This window comes from Castanea sativa, chromosome 10 (genome assembly GCF_040712315.1).
Source record: "Castanea sativa cultivar Marrone di Chiusa Pesio chromosome 10, ASM4071231v1".
Taxonomy (NCBI): Eukaryota; Viridiplantae; Streptophyta; class Magnoliopsida; order Fagales; family Fagaceae; genus Castanea; species Castanea sativa.
This window is the reverse complement of record NC_134022.1, coordinates 22673411-22689953: the sequence shown is the minus strand read 5'-3', so window position 1 is coordinate 22689953 and position 16543 is coordinate 22673411. Positions and strand designations below refer to the sequence as shown.

General features: G+C 35.5%; 1 protein-coding gene and 1 pseudogene across 1 annotated transcript; both read right to left on the bottom strand.

The window, feature by feature from the left end:
- Positions 1–8055: 8055 nt before the first annotated feature.
- On the bottom strand, positions 8056–10057 carry LOC142613437 (zinc finger protein VAR3, chloroplastic-like; annotated as a pseudogene).
- Positions 10058–10292: 235 nt separating this feature from the next.
- On the bottom strand, positions 10293–11610 carry LOC142612726 (uncharacterized). Its single transcript, XM_075784865.1, has one exon. It carries the CDS (start codon positions 11594–11596, stop codon positions 10382–10384), a length of 1215 nt encoding a protein of 404 aa, XP_075640980.1. The 5' UTR covers positions 11597–11610; the 3' UTR covers positions 10293–10381.
- Positions 11611–16543: the final 4933 nt, after the last annotated feature.

Sequence of the window (16543 nt, the reverse complement as noted above, 5' to 3'; positions counted from 1 at the left end):
ACGGAGCCGATGCTGGCGATCGGAACGCGAACGGAGCTCCAATGCCGTTGCGATGAGGACATCGGAGACGCAAAGCGCACACCGAATGAGAGTCGAATCGAACCGATACACAGGCATCTCAGGTGTGTTCATTTTAAATTTTTTTACTAAACCTAAACGTCGTCGTATTGGGTAATTATAAAAAATAAAAAAAAACACAAGACGGCACCGTTTTATGTAGGTTTTCAGATACACAGCCTCACTATAAATTCACTCTTAACTCTCTCATATCCCTTAACTCTCTCTCTCGCTCTCGCTAGTCGCCTCGCCTCTGGCTCTCGCGGCCTTGCCATCTCGCCGGCTTGAGTTGCGCCTCGTAGCAATAGCAGCTTAGCTCACAGTGGGCCCACGACAAAACACAGTAAGCTATCCCATCAACCCCTTTCCTCTTGAGTCTTGGCTGGACAATAAACACTCAGTACCAGTGGACATTCAGCAGCAGATTCTTCTTGCTCTCTTGCTTATATTATAGTTATAAATTTATAATGCTTGTCAGTTGTTAGTTTAGTTAATTTATACCGTGCATTTATTTAGTTAGTTTAGTTAGTTAATTATTATACCGTGCATTTAATTTATTTAGTTAGTTTTTAGTTTATTTATTTATTTAGTTAGTTTAGTTAATTTATACTGTGTAGTTTTATAATGCTCTCTTGCTTTAGCTGCTTATAGTTAATGCTTGTCAGTTTAGTTTTTAATTTTATCAATTTTTCAGCACTTATTTGTCACAATCTACTAAGTAGTAAGCACTACCGTTTATTTATTTATTTTTTCCAGCATTTTTTTTTTGAGGGAGACGAGATTGGGAGAGTTCACGTTTTCAATCCTTCATTGAGAGGTAATCACTAAACACTCACTATATTCAACATTATGATTTTAAATTTTTAGTACTTAGTAACAATTGCTTTAAGTTTATATATAATTATATAGAAAATTAGCTTTTATTTTATATTTATTCAATATAAATATAAAATAAAAGCTAATTCTCTAGTTCTGAATTGTTGTTAATATTAGTGACATGAATTGTTGAATAATGATTAATGATTGTTAGTATGTTATTGTTGAAATTGTATTTGCTGGAAAAATTATAATTTGATATTATTGTGGAAAATTTGTTTTTTTGTTGGTTGGAAATTGTTTTATTAGATGGATGTCGATGCTCCACCTGGATTTGGTGCACCTGGGGACCCTAACCCACCTCCTCATAGTCCTGGTAGTGCTAACCCTAATCCACTTGAACCTGCAGCACCAATTGGACTTGGTGCATCACTTCCCCCACTATCACCTAAACAAGGTGGTAAGGACCCGTCTATAGTATGGCAACACTTCATTAAGTTGGCTGGTTCTGATCCCAAAAATCCTAGGTCTCAATGCAAGTATTGTAAAAATCAATATAAATGTCATGGTAAGAAAAATAGTACTTTGGGCATGTTGCAACACATGAAGGTGTGTAAGAAGTGGCCTTTTCCCCGTGATGATAAGCAAAAAACTTTATATTTCCAAGCCAACAGAGAAGGGAAAAGTGGTTCAAATGTGTTAGTGGTTGCAAACTATAGTGAAGAGATGATAAGGTTGGCGTGGCAAGGATGATCATCATTGATGAATTGCCTTTTAAATTTGTGAAGCGTCAAGGCTTTCAAGAATTTATTGAAATAGTTGAGCCTAAGTTTCCTATTCCCCATCGCACTACCATTGCAAGGGCTTGTATGGAGATTTATTCTAGTGAGGTGGATATTTTGAGAGGGACTTTTGTTGGGCAATAAGTTTGTGTGACAATGGATACTTGGACATCCATACAAAACTTGAACTACATGGTAGTTACTGTACACTTCATTGATCGGGATTGGACTTACCAAAAGAAAATCTTGAACTTTTGCCCTATAGCTAATCACAAAGGGGACACCATAGGTAGAGTGGTTGAGTCATGTTTGTTGAAGTGGGGTATAGACCGGTTGTTTACAATCACCGCGGACAATGCTAATTCTAATGATGTGGCAATTGATTATGTGAAGAAGAAAACAAAAGAAAGAGATAGTAGCATATTGGGTGGTGAGTTCATGCATATGCGTTGTTGTGCGTATATCTTGAATTTGATAGTGCAAAGTGGGTTGAAGTCCATTCATGAATCAATTGCCAAAGTTAGGAATGCGGTGCGATATGTGAGAGCCTCTCCCGCAAGGTTTAAGAAGTTTTAAGAATGTGTTGAAAATGAAAAAATCAAAGCCAAATATTTGTTGTCCTTTGGTGTGCCAACAAGGTGGAATTCCACTTATCTCATGTTAGATTGTGCTTTGAAATTTGTGAGAGCATTTGATAGGTTGGAAGAGGAGGATAGGCATTACAAATTTTATTTTTGTGAAGCGGATGGGAATGGGAAAAAGCTCATTTGTATTCCTAACTATCTTGATTGGGAAAATGTCAAGACCTTTGTGAAATTTCTTGGCATATTTTATGAGGCGACACTTAGATTTTCTGGGTGATTGTTTGTCACTTCTAATACATACTTCCATGAGCTAATTAGCATTGAAGATCAATTGCAACAGTTGTGTAGTGTTGATGGGGATCCACTTTTGAAGAGTATGACGGTAGAGATGAAAAGAAAATATGATAAGTATTGGGGAAGTATAGATAATATCAATGATACTTTTTGTTGCTGTTGTTCTTGACCCAAGGTATAGATTGAAGTATGTAAAGTTTTGGTTTAGGGAGTGGTATGGAAAGGACAAGGGGATGAGATGAGCTCTAAGGTTCGGGATGCATTGAAGAGGTTGTATGTGGAGAGAGTGGGTCAAAATGGAGCTTCGAGTTCTAGTGGTAGTGGTGCTTCATTGTATAGAAACTCCAGGCCAAGTGTTGGCAATGCTTCATTGTCTGATCAAATTAAAAGTTATAATAATAGGTTTAAGCAACACTTGGCGGACAAGGACAGTGTGGAAAACAAATCTGAGTTGGATAGGTATTTGTTGGAATCTTCTGAGGACCCTGTTGTGGAAGATTTTGACATCTTGATTTGGTGAAAAATGAATTCTTTTAGATATCATGTCCTTTCCCAAATTGCCCGTGATGTGTTGGGTAATCCTGTCTCTACAGTTGCAACTGAGTCTGCTTTTAGTACGAGGGGACGTGTTTTGGATTCGTTCCGTAATTCGCTATTTCCTAATACAGTTGAAGCCCTTATTTGTACCCAAAATTGGTTGAAGGATGCAAAGAAAAAAAGACCAATAAAGCTTCGGGAGTGCATGGATAATGTGGAGGATATGGATGGTTTTGAGATTGACACAGGTAAATATATGTTCATTTTGTTTGTTGTATATATCAATTGTTTATTTATTTGCTCAATGCTTACGAATCATTTTATTTTGAATGGGATTGTAGAAATTGCATCAGTTTGCCCAATGCCTATGGAGGAGGATCCAAGCACCGTTGTGTTGGATGATGATGAGTGATGTGCTACTCTTTGCTGGAAGTTAGTTAGTAGTTAGTATTATGTAAGTATATTTGCTATTATCATTCGTTTGTGTTAATTATAAATATTTTGTTGTTCATAAACGTTTTATTGTTATTAACACGTGTTTATTTTGTTTTGTTTAGTATTTTGTAGGAGTTCTAAAATGATCAATGATGCATAGTGCACAGACTTACTGGACAAAGGACTTACAAGAATTAGCATTCTTTTGCCTATATGCTAATTATATCTGTATATGTTATTGGTAGTGAACTTTTCACTAATAGTAGTTATTTAGATATTCATGGGTGAGATTATTATTAGGGATACAAGCAATTAGCATTCTTTTGCCTAAATGCTAATTTAATTTGTATATCTTTCTTTCGGCATATGTGGACAGTGACAAATGGTTTTGTAATACGTTATTAAGTGGAAACATTAACGCTTATTGTTATTGACACTGACACACACAGTGACACTAATGATATTATATGCTACATGATAGTATTTTGGGAGTTGAACTCTTATGGAGGCAATTTCAAAATATTTTTGCATGGTGAATGGAATGAAAAAAATTGGATTATTATGTGAATAGAATTTTTGCACAGGTTTTGGAATATGCTTTTGTGTGACTAAGTTGGCACAGGTTTGGCAATTGGCATAGGTTTTTGCTTCTGTTTTATGTGTGACTAGGTTGTCACAAATTTCATGAATTATTTGGCACAAGTTTCTTGATATTGGGCTTGAAAACCCAATTTTTTTATTATTAAAAAAAACAGTTTTTTTAATATTTCAAACCAACCAAACCGACCTTAGGCGGTGTGCATCGGTTCCAATTATGAAAAAACCGACCTCTATTGGTTCGGTAATAAATTTGGAAAAAAACCGCCCCTACCAAACCGCGCACACCCCTTACTATGAGAGACCGCGCTTCTTTTGGAAGCGAAGGGGTGCTCTCAAAAAGAGATTTGGGTGCTTGTAAAAGCATCTCTCTTTTGGGTAGTGGTGTGGAGTCGCCACATATTTTTTTATGCAAAAAAAATGGATAAAATAAATATAGTTACATGTTTAAAATACTTTGAATGTCATTGATTGAATAGAGAAAAATACAATCTTGGTAAATTAACCTTACAAGGCTTTGGTCCTAGTTACAATCTATGTAAAAGAATACAAAGTTTTGGTTCTAGTTACAATCTATTAAAATTAAAAGAAAAAACACTAATCTGCCTATCCAAAAATCTTAAACTCGGGGACTAGGTTACGAAATGAGAATGTGTTAGGCACCCATTCTGCCCAGAGAGAGTCTGGTCTTTTAGACTCTAATGACTAATATACCATTTTTGTAATGCACATGACAAACACTTGACAAAAATTAATTTAAATAAATTTTCCTTGTGAATATGTCCTCTTTTTGAAGAAAATTTAGATCTATTTTTTGTAAAGGGTAAAAAGAGAGATTTATTCAAGAAAAATCAGATTCGTTTTTAAAAGATGATTTGATTTATAAACAAGAATCAAATCTGCTTTAAAAAGTTAAAGCAAAAGATTTGATTTGTTAAAAAAAAAAAATCAAATATGTTTTTATAAAGTAAAAAAGAAGATTTGATTTGTTAAAAGAAATTAGATCTGTTTTTATAATGAAAAAAATGAGATTTGGTTTCTAAAAAAATCAGATCTGTTGTTGGAAACAAAATAAAAATAAAAAAAAACTTTTGAAAAATGATTCACATTCATGAGATAAAATTATTATGCATGCATCACATATTAAAAAAAAGGAAAAGACTTTAACCTAACTTTTAATCCCTTCTTTGAAATTTCAAGATGTGCAATTTTATGACAAAGAAAAATTTTCAGATCTGTATTTAATGAAAATACAGACCAGTTATGAGTTAAAAAAAAACAGATCTGTATTTAATGAAAATACAGATCATTTTTGAGTTTAAAAAAAATCAGACCTATATTTAATGAAAATACAAATTAGTTTTGAGTTTAAAAAAATCAGATTTTTATTTAATGAAAGTACATATCAATATTGAGCTTTATATAAAAAAAAAAAGTTTTGATAGTCATTAGCAGATTTTAAAATCAAAGAAAAAGAATTAAAATAACCAATCATCTAAAGAACATGTCAAAGAAAATTCCAACAAAGTATCTAAGCATGGCAATTATATATTAAGAACAAGAATAAAACATATTAATCACATTCATGAGACGAACAATAACATACTAATTAATGGAAAAAAAAAAAAGACAAACAGAATACCTCTTGCATGAGCATGCTCTTCAAATGAAAGAATTTTTAGAAATCAAAGAAGTTTGTTCACCTCTTTGAGGTCTAAAATACTTTACTTACAAAAAAAAAAAAAAGTTCCTAAAGCAAAAGCCTCTAGAACGTCTTTAACGTAAGGGGAGTAGAAAAGTCAGAAAAGAATAGCCCTTAATTCTGATTTTTCCCCTCTATTTATAGAGGTTGGGATGCTTAAAAAAAAAAGCTAAATGAGATTAGATACGAATTAGAACGCGTCCTTATCTCAAAAAAATCCAAAAAAGATAGGTTTTACTTCAATCAGGGGGTCTCCGGGCTGGGCCAAGTGTTTGGGCTAATTGGCACTCTAATAGTGCCAAAAGGCCCTCTTGGGTGCCAAATCTGTGTTTGAGTTTTGGTCCAACTTGGACTCCTTTTTTGAGGATTTTTTAGCCTAATCCGTATTCTAAAAATTAATCACTTTTTCTTGATATTCAGGTCTTTAAAATGATAATTATCTTATAGATAAATATTCCAAAAAGACATGATTATTCACAACTTCTTTGTTATCTGATTATCTACTTTATTCTCATGCAAGTAGGTCTATTTTTGACACTAAATAACTGCCAATCACAAAATTATTTAATTAATTTTAATTGTTTAACCAATTAGAATTAATTTAAATTAATCATGCGTGATCAGTTCCACCCAAACAAAATGCATGCAAACCGTGAAAACTTGATCCTGTGATATCTTTCAATTTGATAGTCCGATTTGGAAATCAAACATATCATTGCGATCGTTAAAATCTCAAGATCATTTTTATGATATATAATGAATGAATTAATGCATGTAATACAACTCTAAATTTTGGGTATATAAATAGTCACTCTAATTATCTTCCAAGATTAAATTATGGGTGCTGTAGGTGCCACAGAATCAGATAGCCCAAGCCCACTTAGAATAGTGACTAGTACTGTTCAACCTTGGCCCAAATCAATAAATTTGTAAGAGAGTGAAACAAATAGTAAAAGGGGCTCGAGAATAAAAATAAGGAAGAAAGAGTTGATATTAACGAATATATGTATCAATCTGTTATATAAGCTAGCCCGAGGAGGCTAAAGTTACACAAAAAATGGTACAGTTCACACTCTTCTCTCAGTGTTCTTCTTGTTTCTTTTTCTATTTTTTTATACTGGTGTCTCAATCCTCTCTTTAAAAACCAGATTCTTTCTTATATACTGCTCCCTCATTCACATCCGGACCTCCTGTCTTTACCTAACAAATTTCTCCTTATGACACTTGTCCCTTTTTGCATCTAAAGAAGGTGGTAAAAGTAGTCTGCTTAGCTGTGACTTACACTGTTCGGGTCACTTCCTCACCAATGCAGCTACTAAAACTATTGTCCATCATTTAATGCGGAGGCAACAAGCTACTCCAAATTGGAAGCTTCCCCTATTGTCACTGATTCTCTCTCTTCAGACCCTTCTTCCACCTAGAATGCCTCAGAGTCTTTTGTCTCATCCCTTCCTTTTCTCGGGCGACTTTCCTTCTCAGGCCCATGATATCCCCACTCCGATAGTGCAACTCTTCAACTTCATCCTCGGTTCTCGAGCACCCACAGGTGCAAAATCGAGTGTCTACATACACCATTGTATGATTTGCTTTGTCAGACGGTTTCAGATACTGCAAACAAATAATTCAAAAATTCAGATATTAAAACTTCTAAAAGACCAAAAAATATTAAAGAATTAGATGATTTACTGCATAGAAATTATTGAAACAAAATAAAATATATATGACTAAACAATAGAGAAATATAAGAGAAAGATGGGTTACATTCAAAAGAATAATTTCAATTATTGCAAGTTTTTTATAGGGATAATTACAGTAAACCCACCTGTGGTATGACCCGTTTTCACTTTGTCTACCCGTGATTCAATCATTTACACTTTGCCCACTTGAGGATAGTCCCGTTAGCCTTCCGTAACCCACCTCTTCATTTGCCGTTAGAAAAACACATTTTTAGGCAAAAACAAATATAACAAGAATCAAAAAGCTAGGGTTTGAATTTTTTTTTTAGAGAAACAAGATGGGTATCAAAGCTGTGCAAGGCAAGAAGAGCCAATTCCCCATCACTGCTATTATCCATCATAATAGAGAAACCCTTAGCACAAGATGTGCCAATATCAACACTTGGACCCTCAAGACCCAGAGAACAACCAGTGCCTAAAGTGACAGTAGCTTGAATTGCCTTAATAGTAGGGAAAACAACAGCAACGAAATCAAAACCTTGCCTTTGGGAATGGGATTGGGATTTGGATTTGGTGGAGGAATTAGACTGTCTGATTTGGTCCAAAATCTCAAGCAAACCATGCATCATCCCAATGATAACACCGCCGATGACAGGAATCAAGAGAATCAAAGCTCACTATTGGTAGATTTCTTCTGTACTGAGGAGATGTCAACCTTCTCTCCAATGGCGTTTTCCTCTTATTGACGACAAACTTGTTCACACCCTTTCGCATTGGCATTATTGATGGAAAATCCTCATCAGGTATCTGACTCAGCTCTGAGATATCCTTAATCTAAGCAACATACCGAAACCACCTTTCTGCCTTGGCCTCCTCTGACAAGTCGAGAGGGTTTGGTTCCTTCACCAATGACCCTTCCAAGCTCTTTTCAGTCCAGCTCTCTCTAGTGTTCCGATTTTCAGATGGTTGAGGTGAACTTGTCAAAATTGGTGAATCACCAGTATTCTCCTTCTCAGGATACCAACTGTTCACATTGTCCTTGCTATTAGACTTGGCATTGACATAAGTCTTTGTTGAATTTCCAGTGGTTGGGTCCCTGTGAACAGCACTTGTCTTACTCTCACTCAAGTTCTCTCCAGAAGCTTTTGCATTCTAGTTCTCCAAACTGCTCCGTGGATTTCCTCTTTGTTGAACACTATTATTCTCTGCCATAGCAGAAGTTGAAGAAGTTTCCTCAGTAGCTTTATTGGCCGAATCTGCCCCATCCGACTGTGGTTTGTCCTTTTTAGCAAAGTAGTCAGGTGGGAAGGGTACAAAGGGGACAAAATCAGTACTGTTACCTTGCTCCATGGCCATACGTCTCTTGTAAGCCAGAGAAGTTAAAGAACGATCTTCTTGCTTTGCACATCTTTGATACCCATCTTGTTCCTCTAAAAAAAAAAAATTTCAAACCTTAGCTTTTTTATTCTTGTTATATTTGTTTTTGCCTAAAAATGTGTTTTTCTAACGGCAAATGAAGAGGTGGGTTATGGAAGGCTAACGGGACTATCTTCAGGTGGGCAAAGTGTAAATGATTGAACCACGGGTAGGCAAAGTGAAAACAGGCCATACTACAGGTGGGTTTACTGTAATTATCTATTTTTTGTATCTTGTAAAAAACGACTAAAGAGAGTTTGGTGGTTTATGTACGAAAATTACTTTTTAAAAAATACATGAGAAACCATAAAATATATATATATATATATATATATATATATATATATATATGTGTGTGTGTGTATATATATATATATATATATATATATATATATATATATATATATTTTAACAAAGTAGAGAAGAAAAAAATAACATAAGAAGAGTTCATACCTCTACTCGGTTTTAAAAAAAAATATTGGGGTTTGCTTTGCTTTTATAGTATTCATGGTTGACCTCGCAAATTTGGAGATAAACTATCAATATTTGAGTTTGAGTTTGAGTTTAAGTTAAACTTGTTAGAGAGATAGAGTTTTACTTGTTGTTAAGTTTGGATTAAGCAAAAATAATTTTGTTTCCTTGTTAAGAGATAGAGATAACATCACTTACTATTGATGATCCTATCTATAAGACAAAAGACCAAGAAAAATTTTAAACATTTGGATCTAGTAGTGATTTATCTTATCTCGTTTGTTCCTTGAGCCTTAGCTACAAAATTTCTATGTTTGATGCATGGATTCAGAGGGTGCTTTCTATGAATACCAACAAAGATGTTAGATCTTGAACATGAACTCAATATAACTGAACTGGTAACGACAAAATGTTTGTTTCACAGCAAAACTCCATCCCGGGAGGTGATTGAACAACAATGCACCTAAGACTCAAGCTTTTACCTATGTTGACACACACAAGAATATGAACAATGAAAGAGAGGAAAAGGAGAGTAATACTGCAATGGCACATCAATGGGGTATGATATGATAATCCAATTAAATGAGTTTATTTCATCTAAAGTAGCAGCCTATAAAAAGAGGGCCTGTTATTGGACACTAAAGAAAGCATGAAACAGTCCTGCAATAAAGTACCTTTGCAAACTGCCATTTTGCTCATCCATTCACATGTAATTGTAACCAAGTGAACAAGGGGGGCATGCAGCAACAAATAATTAGAGCAATAAATACTATACTATAAACTATAAAATGCAACTATCTTCTTAAATCAAGCTTTGTAAACTCAAGACATCTTGTTTTAATTCGCTGCCAATGTGCCAAACAAAATCCCAAAACCCATGACAATATTCTTGTTGGATAGCTCAAAGCAGAAGTGCACTAGTAGGTAATGTAATATAGATAAATCATTCAATTAAATCTAAAAATAGCGGAAAACATGAAAGAAACAAGTACTTTGATTTCAAAAATGAACATGCTACAATGGTTTAATTTCAGACATTCTCTCTGATCTAATTCCTAGATCAAGAAGATCTGACTTTCCTTGATAGACCTCCAACAGTTGAGGGATATTTTGCTGAAATTTGGTCACATAGATCTCCAAGAAGTCTTTCTCCTTTGGTCTTAAGATAGTGTACAGTGCCAAATCTTTCTTGACCAACCCCTTGGATAACAAAATCTGAAAAACTGAGCACCGAGGTATAGTTCTCTTCTCCAAGCTGAAAAGTAAAACTATTGGATTTCTGGAAATATGTTCTGAAGGCCAACCCATTCTATTCACAAGGAAGTCCATTGCTTTCGTGATCCTCTCTTCAGTTAAACACATACAACCCGGATGCTTTTTGAATGCTAAGAGAGTCTGATCCTTGGACCAACCCCACCTCTGATACACCTCAAACCTGTGCTCCCAGTTCACTTTTCTTAATGAAGCAAGTACATGAATTGCATGGATAATAGCTGATTTTTCGGGGTTGAATCCTAAATTTTTTACCTCCTTGACAATCTCATCAAACTTAGCATGCCTAAGGAATGCTGCAGAAGGAAAACAACTCAATAAGAGACAGATGGAAGACTGAGGCACTCCAATTTCTCTTAAAATTGCCAAGTTGGGAGCCAGATTCTTTTGTACATCATCAGAAAGACCCCGGCGAGCATACTTAAAAGTTTTAGCAACTTTTTCATCCCTAACAACTATACTCTTTAAGAAGTCATACAAGGGCATAAGATGATTCTTAATGCTTCTAACCAGTACAGATGGACAAGCTGAGATTATGTTAGCACATTCTGAGTCAGAAAGCCCAATAGAACCCAAAAACTCAATTTTGGGCAGAAGGGTCTTCTCAGGATCTGACAAAAGCAAATGTGGCTCAGCCTTGACAACCTTAGAGATCTGGGCATTGGTGAATCCATGGTTCTTGAGAAGATTAAGAACCAAGTTTGGTCTCTCAGAAGTCTCAAAATTTACCCTCTGAGATGCATGTTTAGCCCTTTCTAAAGACAACCCACATGAGTTTACAAGGAATGACACTGTAAAATTGTGTTTTTTATCATCTATGAGACCTGATGAGAAATAATTGACAACAAATAAGGGAATTTGAGGAAAACCCAGATGGGAAATTGAGCTCGGCATAGCAGTACACCTACTAGGTACTACTAATAAAATTTGTAGTCTTTTACAGAGAATACCAAACATAATTTTGACTCACCGGTGTTTGGCTATGTAAGCTTCAACTATAGGAAGAACCCTCTTCCAGATATTGATGGAGAACAGCTTCAATTTGATAATAAAGGTTGTATCTTGCTTCGTTGGCCACCCCTTAAGACAGTGACGAGAGAAGCCCCAGGCACACAAGAGAAGTTCAAAACCCTGAAACTTTGAGCTAAACAAAGAACTGTAAAATAAACGGCACAAAAAAATTATACTTTATTATACAGTTCCTTTAAACGACACACCCTTTACACATAAACGACACACAACGTTTATATACCCTGTCCCCATACCCTTCCTGCCCAAAATATTGTCTCTTTTTCTCAATCAGTTCTGGTATTTACATACCCATGAAGCATAATGCATAGCTCAGTGGCCACTAGTCCCGAAGGATTAATCAGACAATCGAACCCGCCCAGTTGAAGCTGATTCAGGCAAACTCGGTGAGTGAGTCAATTATGTTTGCTTTTCTCTCTTCAAGACAGCTACTTTTTATCACACATAGGAATAGGAGGACCCAATTTCAATTGGGTCTTCTTCAGAAAACTGCTTTCTTTAGCATCAAATCATTTTCTTCATTAGGTTTATCTGAACCAAAACAACAAAATGAAGCTCAAAGACATTCTTTTACAGTGTTTTATCTCATAAACTCATGTGGGTTCTCATCAAAATCTGCTCTTTTAGCATCCCAAAAGGTACACTTTGAAAACCCGGACAAACCAGATTCAGTGCTTATTCTTCTCAAACAGAACGGTTTTTTCTCATTTTTCTTGTTCTTCATTTTCTATTTTTCTTGACCGTTGTTCTTTTATTTTTTGATTTTTGCACCCATAGTACATCCCAATGTACTCGGCTTGGCATTTTCTTTTTAATTTTTAATAATATTCTTACATTATTTATCAAAAACCAGATTCATGAGTTCCCACTCTCTAGTCTTGAATCACTGAATTTGTATATATTGTCCTTTGAGTTTTTGATGGGGAACGTAAGTGGTAGCCCACTTTGAAGACCTATAAGAGGCAAAAAGCTGGTTTTAATGCTCAAGCCTTAATTTGGAATGTTTCGGATGATGGGTCGCTCTCGTGGGACCTTGCTTAGTCTTATTTTATTGTTTAGTTGCTGCTGGATCAATTTTAATTAAGTTCTATTAGAATAAAGGCAATTTGGTAATTTCAAAAAATCTAGAATGGGCTGTTCTTGGCCATACCAATGGTCCATGAGTCTTATTTTATGTTTACGTATTATTAAGTCTTTTATTTAATTATTATTAGTATTCCTATTCATTCTAGGAATAGGTTATTTAGAGTCCAAGTCCTACTAAGAAAATGATAACTATAGCCTCTATATAAAGGCTCTTTTGTAGTCATGTTATTGCAGAATATTTTGATTAATAAAATTCAGCAGTTTATTTTAAGCTTTGTTTGTGTGATGCAAACTTCTTTGAGGTGTGATGCCAAGGAACCCTAGGTGTGATTGCCTAGTGTTTTATTTATGTTATTTTCTGTTTGTCCCTTGTTTCAGCCCCAAACAGCTGTCAACATTTGTACTTTTCTAACCTAAGCTCTTAAACAATAATCCTTATTCAAGAATTCATTAAGAAACCTGGTATAGTGCTGAAATTCTTAACGGTCCTGCATCAGTTTTGTATAATTTTTTGTTTAGCATGCTTTGTTGCTGACTTGTCAAGTGTTGTTAGCTAGAGTTAGAGGCAAATCAAAATTTTCTTACCTTAATATTTTCAGAAATGCACTAACAGTCTTAAGTTGAATATATTTTTTGATGATGGTTAGAAACACTTACATGCTACATATGCTGCCCCCGCAGCTCCAACCCTCGCCCTCCCCTTGCTGCCTCAAGCACTTGGCACTTAGGGAGGTAACAACTTGCCCAAATGGTGTGGCAGTTCTTAAGTTGAATATTTTAATGTCATGTAGGCACTGGGCAATGAGATTGATTTTAAGACAAGTTCCATTTGCATTGGGGATGCAACTTTTGGTTTACTACTAGAGAGTGGTGATGTGTTTGTGGATTACGGTCTAAAGAAAAGGTATAGGGTTGTTGAATCCAGTTGGGTATACAGAGGCAAGAAAAGAAACAAAGGTAATTTCTACAAACAACAATGAAAATTTTCTATAATATCTGAATGTGGGTTGGAGAATTGGAGACTTTGGTTGGGATTGAATATTAATTGCTTGTTCCTGCTGTGATTAAGCGTTTGGGTGTCAAAGATTGGAATGTAGGTATGAGATATAGAAGGGTAACCTGTTAACAGCCAATAAAGAATGAGGTTTTTGGAAAGCCCAATTGTGAGTTAAGGGTGATTGAGACTTGAGAGAGCAGCTGGTTTGGGATGGTTGTATTCATGGTTTTATTAAGGATAGTTCATATATGTATTTTTGGATAAGCACTCTGTCTAAAATTGCATTTTGGTTAACTGGTTAATAATCCAATGTGGATAATTTTTTGGACTTGTTAGTTGAGCATATTTTAGCTAGACTAGCCGCTTGGCTATTCCAATGCTAGGCTCTTATCTTATGTAGGTAGACAGGGTGCCACTTGACTATTTGAGCTATGCAGTTTGAAGGTTTACTTTACATCAGTGTATAGACATAAGGTTGATGGCAATGATGGTGAGTGTTTTTAATGAATAGTGCACAGAATTGGTCTTACCAAGACACAGTCGATTTGTTTTACTAAGACTAATTTCCCCCTTTTTTTTTTTTTATTTGATCTTAAAATCGGTCTCACTAAGACCAATTGCAACCTTTTTTTTATTGTTCTTTTTTAAATCTCTCAATAGATCTTACTGTTACTGAGACTGATTTTGATCATATATATTTTTGTTTCAATCTAAAATCAGTCTCACTAATAAGACATATATTAACCATCTTTGTTTATTTATTTTAATCTTGAAATTTTTTCCATTAATACTGATGTCAACTTCTTCTCAAAAAAAAAAGCTGATTTCAACTATTTCAAATCTATTTTAGCCAATTCCCTCACTTTTTAAGCCTTATGTTCAACACATGCCATTTATTTAAGTTTTAAATGTTACATGTCTTCTAAATCAAAATTAGAGGAAATTAGATGATTCAATAGGAAATAATCTTATCTTATTTTGGATATCCAACCTAAAATATGACAGTATTCTTGCTTTGTACCCCGAAGCTTGTAAAAGCTGTAAAACACAATTTGGTTTAATCTTATCATATTATGGATATCCAATCTAAATTATGACAGTATTTTTGCTTTGTATCCCAAAGCTTTTAAAAGTTGTAAAACAAAATTTGGTCTTTGAGAATAGAGATGGCAAAAACTCTCTACTCGGCTTGACCTGTACAATCTCGCGTGAATTTTTCCTACCCCAAAGAGGTGAGGGTAGGAATGGCATTTGCTCGCCTTACCTCGAATGTTTATGTTTATGTTTATATTCATATTTTGTTTTATATACATTTAAATTATTTTATAAATATAATTTAAGATTAATAGAATACATTCAAATCCGTCTCAAATTTGACCTGCCTTACTCTTGTCCTATTGAGTTTTTCCCTTCCGAAGAGGTGAGGGATTTGCACCTATAATCAGTACTTGAGAAGAACCTCTTTTCTTCTTTTTTTTTCCTTTTTTTTTTTTTTGAGAAAGAGGGAGAGAGGAAAAAAAAAACCTATTTTATTTTTCTAGGATTTATATATATACTAGCAAAATTTCTAGGATTCCTTGTTCATCAAGAGGGAATCGACGTGGACCCATTGAAAGTAAAAGCCATGGTCACGATGAAACCCCCAACATCAGTCAAAGAATTGAAGTCCTTCGTAGGAAAGCTCTCTTACATTTAGAGATTCATACCGGGGTTAGCAGCAGTGATCGCCCCATTTACTCCATTGTTGAAGAAAGGCGTGAAGTTTCAATGGAGCAATGAACACCAGTTAGCTTTTCGCAAATTGCAAGAGATGATGACCGGCCTACCCACTATTAGGTCACCAACACCAGGCGTGCCACTGCGACTATATCTTGCCTCAAATGACAAGGCTGTTGAAGCTCTAATTGCACGAGAAGGTGAAGATGGTACTGAGCAACCCGTATACTATGTGAGTAGAGCCCTTAGAGACGCAGAAACTTGTTACCCAAGAGCTGAACGCACTTGTCTATCTTTGATATATGCAGTGCAAAAATTGCAACATTATCTCTTAGCCCACACGGTGCACTTAATGACGAAGTCCAATCCAATAAGACCGCTTTCGCGAAGGCCCGTCCTCTCGGGTAGGCTAGCATAGTGGTTACTCCAACTCTCCGAATATGATATAGTGTCCATCATGCCAAGGGCAGTTAAGGGTTAGGCAATAGCGGAGCTTCTAGCCCAATTCCCAGGAGAAGACATCTCACAAATCATGGATGAAGTGGCTAGAGAAGTTGCAAATGTGGCATACTTGGAGGAGAATAAATGTCTATGGGAGATAATGTTTGATGGATCTTCCATTTCCACCAGCAGAGGGGCGGGTATTGTCCTAGCTAATGGGGAAAATGAAGCCTTATCCATGACTTTCAAGTTAGATTTTCTTTTTTCTAATAATGCAATGGAATACAAAGCATATCTTACCAGCCTAGCGATAGCACGAGAAATGGAAATCAAGATGCTCAAGGTGCGGGGAGACTTGAATCTTGTGGTGAGTCAAGCAAGGGGTGATTTCACTCTCAAAGAGCCCTCGTTGACCCTATATTGAGTGATGGCTCAAAGGCTAGAGGATCACTTTGACGAGCTGACCATAGAACACACGCAAAGATCGGACAGCCACTATACTGATGCCTTAGCCAAGCATGGGTCCAAAATCATGTTCGAAAGAGAAAGCACCAAAGTTACAATCCTCAAAAGAAGCATCCCTATTACACTACTCTTGCAAGAGGAGTTTAAAAACAGGACCACGGGAGCCGAAC

Bases quoted from the DNA above. Each gene is read 5' to 3' on its own strand.
- LOC142612726 (XM_075784865.1), bottom strand. From the start codon at position 11,596: ATGTTTGGTATTCTCTGTAAAAGACTACAAATTTTATTAGTAGTACCT.